Source organism: Anopheles gambiae, chromosome 3 (assembly GCF_943734735.2).
Source record: "Anopheles gambiae chromosome 3, idAnoGambNW_F1_1, whole genome shotgun sequence".
Taxonomy (NCBI): Eukaryota; Metazoa; Arthropoda; class Insecta; order Diptera; family Culicidae; genus Anopheles; species Anopheles gambiae.
In genome coordinates this window covers 81,742,517-81,754,219 of record NC_064602.1, presented here as the reverse complement: position 1 = coordinate 81,754,219, position 11,703 = coordinate 81,742,517, and the positions used below count along the sequence as shown (strand labels likewise).

The following is an 11,703-nucleotide window of genomic DNA, read 5'->3' as shown; positions in this document are numbered from 1 at the left end:
TCTGTGGCTGCTGTTGCCTCAAACGTCAAACTCGCTGTTCCTCTTCATGAGTCTAATGGCTGAATGATTGGAACGAATGAAAAGAAAAAGATGATCAAGGATGAACATAAAGAAGCGGCCGATGACATTATGATCACGAGCCGAATGATTATGACAATGTTTATGTGTGACCGTAGAGCAATCGTGTCACCTGTCGGTTTGTTAGAGGTTTTTTTGCGAAACTTTCTGCTCGATGGTCGAGTTTTTGAAGGTCTTGAATGGGCTTTGTTCGATGAGTTACAAAAAAAGAGAGAGAAAAAAAACTGAAGCTGGTCAATCACATTATGCCTTTGAACCGATTGAATGAATATTCGATCAACGATTCCTCAAATGAAGGGGTTAAGCTTCTGCAACCATTTCTAAAACGGCTGATAAAAAAAGTCGCTGGAATGTCTGGCAGGTGAGGTTGGTTAGGATGGTAAATTAATATTTTATTTTATTAGCAGCCCATACCCATACCGAACCAGCTGCTCCCATGCTCAAGACCATGCTTCAAGAGGCAAACTTCAAGAGGCAAACGCGTGCCATTGGCCATCAAAGCTATGGTGTGGTGGTTGTTTTTTTATCGATTTAGATCACAAACTCTTCCACCAGCCAAAGCAGTCTGATTGGGACGAGCAGATTCTAAGCGGTGTGTTGCGTTCGCGTTGCGGTATTAGCATAATCTTCAACCCGGTTACGCTCGAGGGCATGCCGTATGTGAAGCACGCATGTCCACGGCACAAGGTTGTCCGGTCGGTGGTTTGATCGATCAAATCGGCTCTAGGCTCGGTTGTGTGTTTGGGCTTGATAAAAAGGGCAGCCGTGCTTTGGGCGGCGATGTAATCTTCGCGCGGTAAGCTGTGCGTATACTGCACGTAACGTACAAAACCGATTATCATTAGGATGGTGTTGTGTTTAGTAAAATTTGACCAGAAAGGAAGTGATCATTACATTGCCGCGGGACACAATGTTGTTGATGGAGAGGAGAATAGCGGCATTCGTTTCATCGTAAACAGGTGCAATGTTTGTTCATAAACAGGAGTAATAATGATGATGTATTAAAGTATTTCATAACGATGGCATTTGTGGTTTGAAGGAATAGAGCGTTTAGTTCTTGTCATTTAGGCGTACTGAGCGCTCAATTTAATGACACATAAATCAATCGATAATAATATTGATAATTATTTATTCTTGTTTAAAATATGTTAAACAAAAAGAAAACTATTTAACATGATGTAAATACATGGTCGTTAAGTATGCCTCTGACCTATCTTATATTCTACACCTAAACCTATACACAAGAGTTAATCTCAAAGCAAAGCAAAGTTAATCTCAAAAGCTTTCTTCTAGTGCAAAGAATTTATCTGCGATTTAGTAGAAGCGATATGCTTCTCATTAGGATGCCACCTAAGAAATGGAGTGAACTTTTAATTGTGTTTTTTTTTTCATGAATTCTACACTAAAATCGTAACACAGTTTTCGATACGACGAATTAAATATATGGCATGAGCAGAGTTCACTAATCCAATTAATAAAATTAAAATCTTTATTACAATCCCTTACTTCCAAAAGGAAAGGAAAAAAGGGAGAGAAGGGAAGAGTAATTATCGGCCCAAGATTCGGACTCATCTGCACTCGCAGCTCACGATCCTGTGGCAGGCGCCAAATCCATTAATTAATGGTGCTCATTTTTAAGGCTTTGTAGGCCTCAAACGACTCATTGAGGTTTTGTTTCGGGGTAGATATAATTTCTGCTCTTGAGCGTTTCAATTTACCAATGGGCTGGAGCGAAGCAAAACCCAAACTCTCCCCCGAGCGATTGTAATCGTTTAGAAACTGATCATGGTTAATTAGGAGGATCATGGCAAAAAACAAAGACAGCAAAAAACATCCCAAGCAACACCACGCATTAAAAAGGGATTGTGTTTTGATAGGCTTTTTCACACATTTTTAGCACGGTTACTTAGCGCTTCCTGCCGACCCTGTGCCTGTGCCTACACACTCCCGCTGCTCGGGGTGAGATATACCGCTGCACAGAGTGTTAAAAAATATTCCACACAGCAACGAATCAAACACTTTTTTGCGTTCCGTTTCTTTTTTTCGGGAGCAATTTTCTGGGACTTAACTCGGCGCGGTTTGTCACCTCGTTTCGGACACGGTCTAATTGATGTCATAAATTGGCAGAAATTACGAGCACTTAACCACCGGCCTAAGCGGCCCCTCGAGAGTGGTCAAAAATTGGGCCGACGCAGGGAGAAACGAAACCGACGTCTTTACTAACCATCATTTAGTCGGCTTTCGGTGGGTGAGGGAAACTAAAGTCCGATCCTACCACCTTGATGATCGGATTTGTGCCCGCATTTGTTTGTGCCGCTCTGATAATGCGTTAGCGCAAGAGCGCAGCTCTGAGTGGTTTGCTTCATGTGACGATATTAAACCGAGTGGATAAAAACTGTTGGGCAGAAATGGCAGAAAAAAAGGAACAACCTACCGTACGGATATGCCACCTAAAATTTTTATTTATTCCCCCATTTCCAGTAAGCAACCGCGACAAACCGCTGGAAAGGTGTTGATAGGTGGACATGATCGTTAGCCACGGCACCCGCACCGGTACTGCGTTTTTTTACTGCAAATGGAAGAACATCGCGCGGCCAAATGAAATGGCTCCAAACAAAATGCACCGCAGCAATCGGCCACTGCCACTCCACGGTGGCACGGTGGTAATGCAACGGATGGACATATTATGCAAATGTCAGCCGCATTCAAAAGGCAGTCGGGGTTTTCGCTTGGTTGTCGTTGCGCCGTGGCTGGGGTTTACCTTTCGGGCTGCCGAATTTTGCAACACCGCATTGGAAAGGCGGACTGCTCCAAGTGGGTTGAAATTGTACTGCAAGGAGCTTGTTTTTGTTTGAAAGGGATTTGTTTGAGTTTGTTGCCACTGGTCAAACTAGTTGGCAGGCACGACTTTTACGGGTTGGGGATGGGTGCCTGTGTGCCTTTTTTCGGATGCCATTTGTTGGGGAGGTTTTATTGTGTTGGTAGCGGTCGTAGCCATACAGACCACAAAAGTCATTTACGTTTAAAATCGTAAAATCGTAAAAATATAACAGAATAGATTGGTGGGATCTTTGTTTTTTAAGTCTAAGTAAGATTTTTTAGTGTGAAAAAGACTATTTAAGACTATCCGATGGAACGCTCCCGTGGTACAGTCGTCAACTCGAACGACTCAATAAGATGCCCGTCATGGGTTCAAGCCCCAAATGGACCGTCCTCCTGTAGCAAGGATTGACGACTATCCGGCTGCGTGGTAATGAATTAAGTCTCGAAAGCCTGTATATAGGGCCGGCATGTCCGCGTAGGTCGTTACGCCAAGTAGAAAGAAGACTATCCGATCTCGATCGTGATTGAATACAAATGAGAACGCTTGATGTTAACTATAAAAGCAAAAAATCAATCTCAATGTCATCATTTTTATCAAAACCCAAGCAAAACAAAAAAAAAGAAGCCAAACAAAACACAACCAATGTTCAGTAGTTATTTTCAAGTTGTATTTTAAAGTTCAAAATAAATTTCCTTTCTTGGGAACATTTTCTAGCATTCACATTGTTTAAACTAGTCATAAATTAGCACGTGCCTTAATATCGATACATTGCTCTCGGATTTCTTATCTCACTAAAGGAACGCTTCTGCCGCACAAGAGAAGCTTCCACTAATCTAGGGTGTAGGTGAATTTAAAACCGATCGAAGGGGAAGGAACCAATTATACATCCGTGGGGAAAATGGAAGCGTGCAGATAAGTTTTGATTTAAATTACTTTAACAGCTAAGCAATAGACGACTAACAGTTCTAGTAGTTAGTAGTAGTAATAGTAGTAGTAGTAGTAGTAATAGAAGTAATTAAATCGCACTCATACAATCTCACACTCACACGCACTACAAATCTAGCAAAAGTCGCGTTCACATGCACCACAACGCCTAATCACATAACAGGTATTTCGTTTCTTGGGCTCCTTTTTCTTTCGCCGCATCCTAATCTCGCCGCACTGCGCTTAACCTTCCATTCGAGTTTAATTCCATAACAGAGCGAGTGAGAGATTCGATTTGCTACTATACACAGCTGCTGCAGGTTGTTTTTTTTGTCGTATTTTCATTATTTAATTTTACTTTACTATTAACAAAATCTAGAAAATATCGAGTTGGGCATTGAGTTCTAAAACGGCATCAAACAAAACAGATCGTACTTACACACGAACACACGAAATTGCGCTAGCTACTGTTAGCTCTATACATCTGTGCACAGCGTAAAAATAGAAAAAAAGGAAAACTTTTCTTCTTTGCTGATATGTTACACACAGTAAAGGACGAATGATTGGATTCAATTTCATTTAGCCGTAAGTTTAATTAGATCGTTCGCCTCGACGCCACCGTGCAGAAACCTTTCGCTTATATAAGAAGCCTCAGCATATAATTGAATAATGCAACAGCAGCCTTGGCTGCTCTGATTTACACCTTGACGGGGCAGCCAGTGCAAGGGTAGGGAATGGAAATTGATTATCGTATTACGCTTCTGTCGCACGGTCATTCGTCTTTCGCCCGAGCCGGCCCCGCATATCGACAGGGGACAGTGATTAATTTGCATTGCTCACACACAGGCACACACACACACAAACACAAACACAGGCCATGTCACGTTATCGTGCGCGCCATTATGGTCCCATTCGGTCCCGATCGGACCCAATCGAGAGCCGTTGTTGTCGGTTGACACGTGTTGCACTCCCCAGGGCCCAGTCCGAAAAAAGGGGGAGGCAACTGGCAGTAATGCGCTCCGCGCAGGGCTTCTTTCCCCGCGATGCAGGCGAAGCGATTACGCCATTTTTCTTTTGCGCCCTTTTGAGTGCAGTACCGCAAAGCGACGCGTAATCGACACCCCACTTTGCTGTTTGCTGTTGCTGCTGCTGCTGTCGTTTGCCCTTCGTTGTACGTGAAATGGCGGCGGCGGCGGCGACAGCCCGTTGAGGGTAATCATGGCTGCCTTTGTGTTTTCTTTTGCTGTTTAGCCTTCTCCCCCTCCTGCTCGATGCGAAACGAGTAAGGCTTCACTGTTGCGGTGTGCGTTCGTGCTTGGTGAGCTGCAGCGGCAGCCCCGCACCGGACGAGGAATCGGTCAGGGCGGCCACGGAGCTGGAGCGCCGCCGGCGGCGATGCCGTGAGCTGCCGCCGTTCGTGGTGCGGGCCGCGTCACTCTGCCCTTCTGTCTGCTGCTGCTGCTGCTCGTCGTTCGAATCGTCCTCGTGCACGTTGATCTCCTCGTCGGAATCGTCGCTCGGCGGTGGGCTGGCCGAGTCCAGGTTGGACGAGCCGGTCGTGGCCGCGTACGACCGGGACAGGCCGGCAAAGAGGGCGGCCGCCGACGTCGGTACGAGCGACCGGAACGCGCTGTGCTCACCGCCCATTAATAATGGAGTTGATGCTGTGACTAATGATTGTGCTGCCTGGGCCGCTGCCACCGCTGCCGCCGCCTGGGCTCCCAGGGCTTGGGCCGCGGCCTGTGCCGCCGCCTGGGCCTGGGCCGCCGGCGAGGTGGCCGGCGGGTTGGCATGCAGCTGGTGCGCCCCGTGATGCCCCGGATGGTGCGGGTGGTGATGGGGGTGAGGGGCTCCCGCCAGCTGGCCGCCGGTCGATGGGCTGCCGCCCGGATGCGCGCTGGCTCCCTGGTGAAAGTGGTGCGAATGTAGCGCATGATGGTGCGGATGGGTGAGCGGATGGTGCGGATGGTGGTGGTGGTGCGCATGGTGCGGCAGGTGCACACCCGCCAGATGGGGGGGAAGATGGTGGTGATGGGGAGGGGCGGCCGCACCGCCCGGGGAACCGGAGGAAGGCGCTAGCTGGGCCGACGGGCTCGTGCCGGGCGGCTGCGATCCGGCCGTTGGCGGCTGCTGCTGCTGCTGCTGCGGCGGCGGCGGCGGCGGCGGGGAGCCAGGGGTGAAAGCGGAACTTGCCGTTCCCGCCGCCGCAGCTGCCCGGGTGGTCGGCGAGGTGGACCTTTTTAAAAGATTCATTCTTTGATGACGTCGCCATTTCGCCCGTCTGTTGGAAAACCAAACCTAGTAGTTCAAGTTATAAGTATATTAGCTCAAACACTTATAGCTAAGCGCGAAAAATTTCCTCGGCCCGGGTGGTCGATTCGGTTGGGCCGCCGGGCAAATGCCCAATGTTTGATTTGAAGGTTTGGCGAACGCGGAAGGGTTAAGGCCGGAGTGTTGGACTTGCGCGGGACCGAATGCGACCATGCGGCCGCAGTTTGCGGGCCGGAAGTGTGAAGGAAATTTTTCCATTCCCCAGTGGCGTGATAGTTACCTGTACACGGGCTTCACTGAGGGAGGTGCGGGACGCTAGCCGCTCACGGGTGCTAACGCAAGGGTAGTGCGACTTGTCGAACTCCTTCTCGAGCTCCTCGAGCTGTTCCGGGCTGAAGGTGGTGCGGTTACGTCTAAACTTTGGTTGATCGCCGTCCAGGCTGTTGGAGTCTTCGCCCTCAATGTCTGTTGTGAGGGAAGAGATCCGGGGTTCGAATACATCATGAGTACATCAATTCGGAGAGATATATTGGTAAATCACATCAGACGATGTTTTGCGGGAAGTACCTACCGATTAATCGATTCCCATCCGGTGATCCAAGGGTTTCGTGCGACCCAGAACCGGGAGATCCGATCGTGCCGGGTGTTGTGCTGCCACCGGGCTGTGACATGTTGGGCATTCCCTGCCCGGGAGACCACAGATGGGTTGGAGTAGGCCATGGGAACCCCCCGTACGGTGGTGGTGGATAGAGACCATAGCCTGCTGCTCGGGCAAACTCGGCTGCCGCCCGCTCAGCCGCTCGGTTGCGCAGGATGCGATTGATGGAGGATACGGACGGGGCGGTCGCATTCGTACAGACACCTAAACCAAGAAAGCAATAGACAAAATGAGGTAGGTTGAGGATTAGTTAAGCATGTTTCCAACGAGTTTGATGGCTTCATTTGATGGGCAATTTCAGGTTGGTTCTAATCCCGGCTGCCCCACACTGCTCGAAAGTCCTTTTCTTGACGGAAGTCCAAAAACCACTTGTCAAACTCGCTGCTGTCTCGGATCGGATGGCGGCCAGAGGGACCAACGAGTTTTCGCTACGGTTCTTTAACATTCCGCGTGCTACGATCGCTGGAATTTCGGAACATCTTCCACCCCGGACACTGGTGGTAGCGAGCTGCCCGCTGTCAAGTGGTCGTTGAGATTTCAATTTCGTGAACCCGCCGGTGCGCGTTACCGAGAAATGGAGCTTAAGAATTTATTCATCCCTCCCGCCGTGGCATGCGCTTGGTGGCAGGCAGACAGGATCGATTTCACAGCCAAACTTTGGTGAGCGTTTACTTTTCGGGAAGGAAGGTTATCTGAACTGAAGACTTTATCCAACAAGTCAGTGACAGTTGCCAGTATCATAATCGGGCAGAACTGAAAGACCCTTAAGCGATGCGAGCGATACAACGGTGGTCCAAGCGCGTTCGTCGCTTTGACAGCGATTATCGGAACGGACAGGCGGGAAAATGAAATCTCCTCCGCGAGACGATTCCACGGACGCCCCATCCCATGTCCGGGGCTACTGCACTGCGGGAAGCCTTGTCGATGCTTTTGTGCGTTAGAGTGAAGGAGAGGAGATGCAGGGGATCAGCTTAAATATGCCCTTCAATCGGAAAGCCGTCAACAATTTACCAAACGAAGGTACCTACTTCTCGGAGGAGATACTTCAACACATAAAAGGGTGTCCAAAAAGGTGGAAAGGGGAGCAAACAAACTCACGACTCGCTCGTCGATGAGGCGTAAGATGAGCTATATCCGAATGTAAACAAGAACTTTTACACACCAAATTAGGCATTCCGGAGGGAATCCGTTCGAGCCATGGTGGGGTGCCGAGTTCGAAGAATCTTTCCACCGGCGATGCCCCTACGCCCCGAGACGGACCAGTTCAGCAAAGGTCAGGCATCTGGTAGGCCAATGCTTCTTTTTTTGCACTCGTGTGGTCTTGAACACATTGGAGCCGGAGATTTGGCTGGATCCTTTAGCTTGGACGTTCGTACATGCATACGTACCCGAAAGCACAACAGCAGAAAGGAAGCCGTTTCTCCGGCGAGCTGGCGAAGCTCGGTGGCATTAAGATATTTTTCTAAGTATTATCCGAACCACTGGGCACGTGATTATAATATGACACTTTTAACACATTCTTTTGTTTCGCTTTGTGCAGACTTTGGCAGGCATCTTGTGCCTGGGTGCAAACTTCCGTGCTCTGTGGTTGTGGTTAGGTTATGGACCGGGTCTGGTTAGAGGCTCGTTTCTTCGCTTTCGAGAAAGCTTTCATAACGAGGTTACGCATATAAGGAGGGTAAGGTGTCCTTGAAGATGTAAAAATAGAGCATAACAAATCCTTGCTGACGTATGTTTGATATAAAAACAACAAGCACTATGGAAATACAAAACTTGAGATAGTGGGACATTAATAGAATTGATCATTATTGATTTGATGGTCTTATTTTACTCCAAGAATTTGTTCTTCAATGTTGATTCATTTTTGAATGCATTTCCGATCTTATTCTACATCTGGTTATTATAAACCGCATCTGTTTGACCCAATTCCGTCTACATCTAGTCTTAACTTCGCGTTTCTTGGGAAGATCTTCTGGAATAAATCACAATTTGTCAGTCACATTTTCGGATCCCTATGATCGTCGCTCGGAAAAGAACCAACCGAACACAAAACATTGTTGAAAAAGGGGCCTGTACGGATCACTTTTATCAGCCCATTTCATCGTCCAATTAATACCCGATCAGCGAACGGACCCGACCTGCTGCGTGTGCGCTTGCCGCTAGCGTTTGCCCGGGAAGGGAAGTCAAGAGGATCGCTTACTGGGCTGGAGATGATTTGCGAGATTGTTGCTAAGCATATTTACTCCCTCGGTCTATCGGTTCGTGCAAGCTGCCATCCTTTTCCCCTGCCTTCGTTGCGTGTCCATCGGCGCTCGATACTATCTCGAACCGTGTTTGCGCCGTTTAGCCGTTTATGTACCAACAACCATCACCCGTACCGGGGTTGTTGCTGAGTCACGATTGTAAACTGGCGTGGCGTTGAGGAGTTGTTCCTAGTCACCGTAGGAAGATCGTAGAAAGGGTGCACAAGGGAGAAAGGGAGAGAGCGCGGACCAAACAAAACAGAATGGTAGCAAAACGCATTGCGGGGCAGCCGCGCGCAGGAGCTACACCGGAATGTGTGTGTGCCTGTGTTGTGTTGGGTGAGCAATTGACGCCTTCGAACCTGAGGCGGTCCCGCTAACATACCTCACGCAGTGGCCGAACGAGCGCTGGGTAGGTTGAACCGATGTTCGTTGAATTTTTCGGAACACCGAAACCGAAACCCGGGGCCAAACATTTAACCATCAATCATTCCGGAGTTTCGCACCCGCCGCAAGGCACATACACATACGAGAGCCGGGGAGGTTTCGAGAGCCAACCCGTCTGGGCGCAACCGAAACCGCGATCGCGTAATAATAGTTTATCTGCACTGAAGTGGAAGTATTATCATCAAAATATTGTTATTGTTGTGTTATTGATTAAGTTTTCTCTTTCCTTTTCCTCTCTCTCTCTCTTTGTCCCTCAGACTTCCTTTCTGTCTCGATGCTCGATACAAATGAGCCTGCGCGGTAAAAGAAAATCCAGTGAGCACGAAACCGAACCCATCCCCAGGTACGACCATTCCCATCGCGGTCGAAGCCGCCGTCACTTTTGTTACCGTCCCGGCGCGTCTTGAAGCACTCTGAAGGGCTTTCTTCTGTACCATTGTGCCACTATTGAATAAGGCAACGGGGTGAAGGAGCCGGGGTTTGAAACGCTCTTCTTGCCTCCGCACTGTGGGCTTCACTCACCGGGGTTGACGGTTGACGGAAGATCGCCGCAGCAGCAGCAGTAGCGGCACCCGGCATTCAGACGAAACCGTTTACCTCGAAACTGTGTAATTAATCCATTTCCAAATAATCGTAACCGGGTTCGGTGCCCACTGGGACCCTGGGGGCGATGAAATCTTTTGGCGGGTCTGCCTCCCGTGTTTGCGTGTTTGTTGCATGCGGGAATAATGGTGCGCATTCGAAATGATTCGAGACGCACCGATCGATCGTGGTAGGTACTATTGGTAGGTTCTATCGCACGACAGTTAACTGACAGCTGAGTTTCACCGACTTTTGAAGATTTCTTTTTTTTTGGGAGGTCGTATTGGGGGGAATTGTGAGGTTTTTTAGTGTTTATTCAGCCCATAGATTGCGCACGAAACTATTTCTCCAGCTGCGTAAGGCTTCTACGCCGGTAGAAGTGGTGCTGTCATCATTTTAACCTTTGCAGGTAAGATTTTATTTCGATGTGGATGACGAAATGTCAATTAACATGAAGGGACTTCCTAGAGGAAGCGGACAATTTAGGAGATTATCAATAACAAAATTTAGGAGCATTATGTTTGCATTATCTTTTGTTAATAGAAATCAAAACCCTAACATAAGACATTCTCATTTCAAACTATTCTTTCTGGATACAAGAAATCAGAATTGAAGTAGTAACCAGCCTTAAGCTCTCCAGATAAGTATTCCAAAGATAAGGGATTGATAGGTTTTAGAGCCAGATGTTCGGAATCACATTTAACTCATCATAACTCAGAACACTGGGTTCATACAAACACTGCGCAACAGCATCCATTACCTTCCTACCAGTGCTCCAAGGTTTTGTAATGGAGTTAGTGTTAATCGATTTTTCAGTTGCGAAACAATAATAGCAAATAAAAGATCGCTAAACTAACACCACCGCATTTCCTTTCCTGTTTTTATTCCCCTTACAAAAAACAAACACCAAAAACGGGGTTGACTCCTCGGCCTCGCCACTCCACTCCTGTACTAAGTGGATCAAACATTCCCCAAGGTTCCGTAATTAATTCAGTGCTTTATTAGAGATTTTATGGAACGAGCGGTCATAAAAGTTGAAACTTTTACGATCGGGTTTGCGATCGGTTTTCTTGTGCTGGCGGGAACACCAGCATTCCTGAACGGTTCACTTTTTTTCGGTCCGGATGGCCTTGAGTGGAGCAAGACCACGCCGTTCAAAGTTTTGGTTTTTATCTGACGCTGGAGCTTAGCTTTCGGGTGCCTTACATTCGATTGACACCGGACAGCTTAGAATGCAATGGGGTTGGGATTCTGTGCCGATACGAAGTTTGGCGTGACGATCAAAGTGAAGTTGTCCATAAACAGGATGTCCAAAAAAAATCGGCAAATTTTACAGCGAATTTCCGAAGTATCGCTGGAATAGATGCAAGACATAAAGCACAGTTCAAGGACCTGCCGACAATTTTACAGACCTAAGAACTTGTTTCTTTGTTTTTACGACGGTAGCCCAAACAGCTCAAGTTTGCGTTTGAAAAATGAAAACGGCTCATAATCTGTGGGCATTCTGGTGCCCAATATACATGTTCCTTTATTTAATCGATCCCCAATGTCTAGTCTTCATAGCGTCACTGTGGTTAGCATAGGTCTTCCAAATTCTAAAGACTATAGACGCCAGCATTTTTATGACCCCAGAATTAAATTGGCTTTGGGAACAGTACCGGTTTCCGAGAGCCCGG

At 47.8% G+C, this 11,703-nt stretch overlaps 1 protein-coding gene across 2 annotated transcripts in view; it reads right to left on the bottom strand.

The window, feature by feature from the left end:
- Nucleotides 1-3,547: 3,547 nt before the first annotated feature.
- The window catches only part of LOC1278279 (paired box protein 6 homolog), a 50,435-nt gene continuing 42,279 nt past the window's right edge, over nt 3,548-11,703 (bottom strand). Inside the window, exons 5-7 of one of the 2 annotated variants that reach the window (XM_061658197.1) lie at nt 6,669-6,959; nt 6,378-6,562; nt 3,548-6,124 (exon numbers count right to left, since the gene is read on the bottom strand). In XM_061658197.1, the coding sequence (XP_061514181.1) occupies nt 5,117-6,124; nt 6,378-6,562; nt 6,669-6,959 (1,484 nt within the window). In that variant the 3' untranslated portion in view covers nt 3,548-5,116. The remainder of the gene's footprint in view (nt 6,125-6,377; nt 6,563-6,668; nt 6,960-11,703) is intronic. The other variant, XM_061658198.1, reaches the window with a different exon arrangement.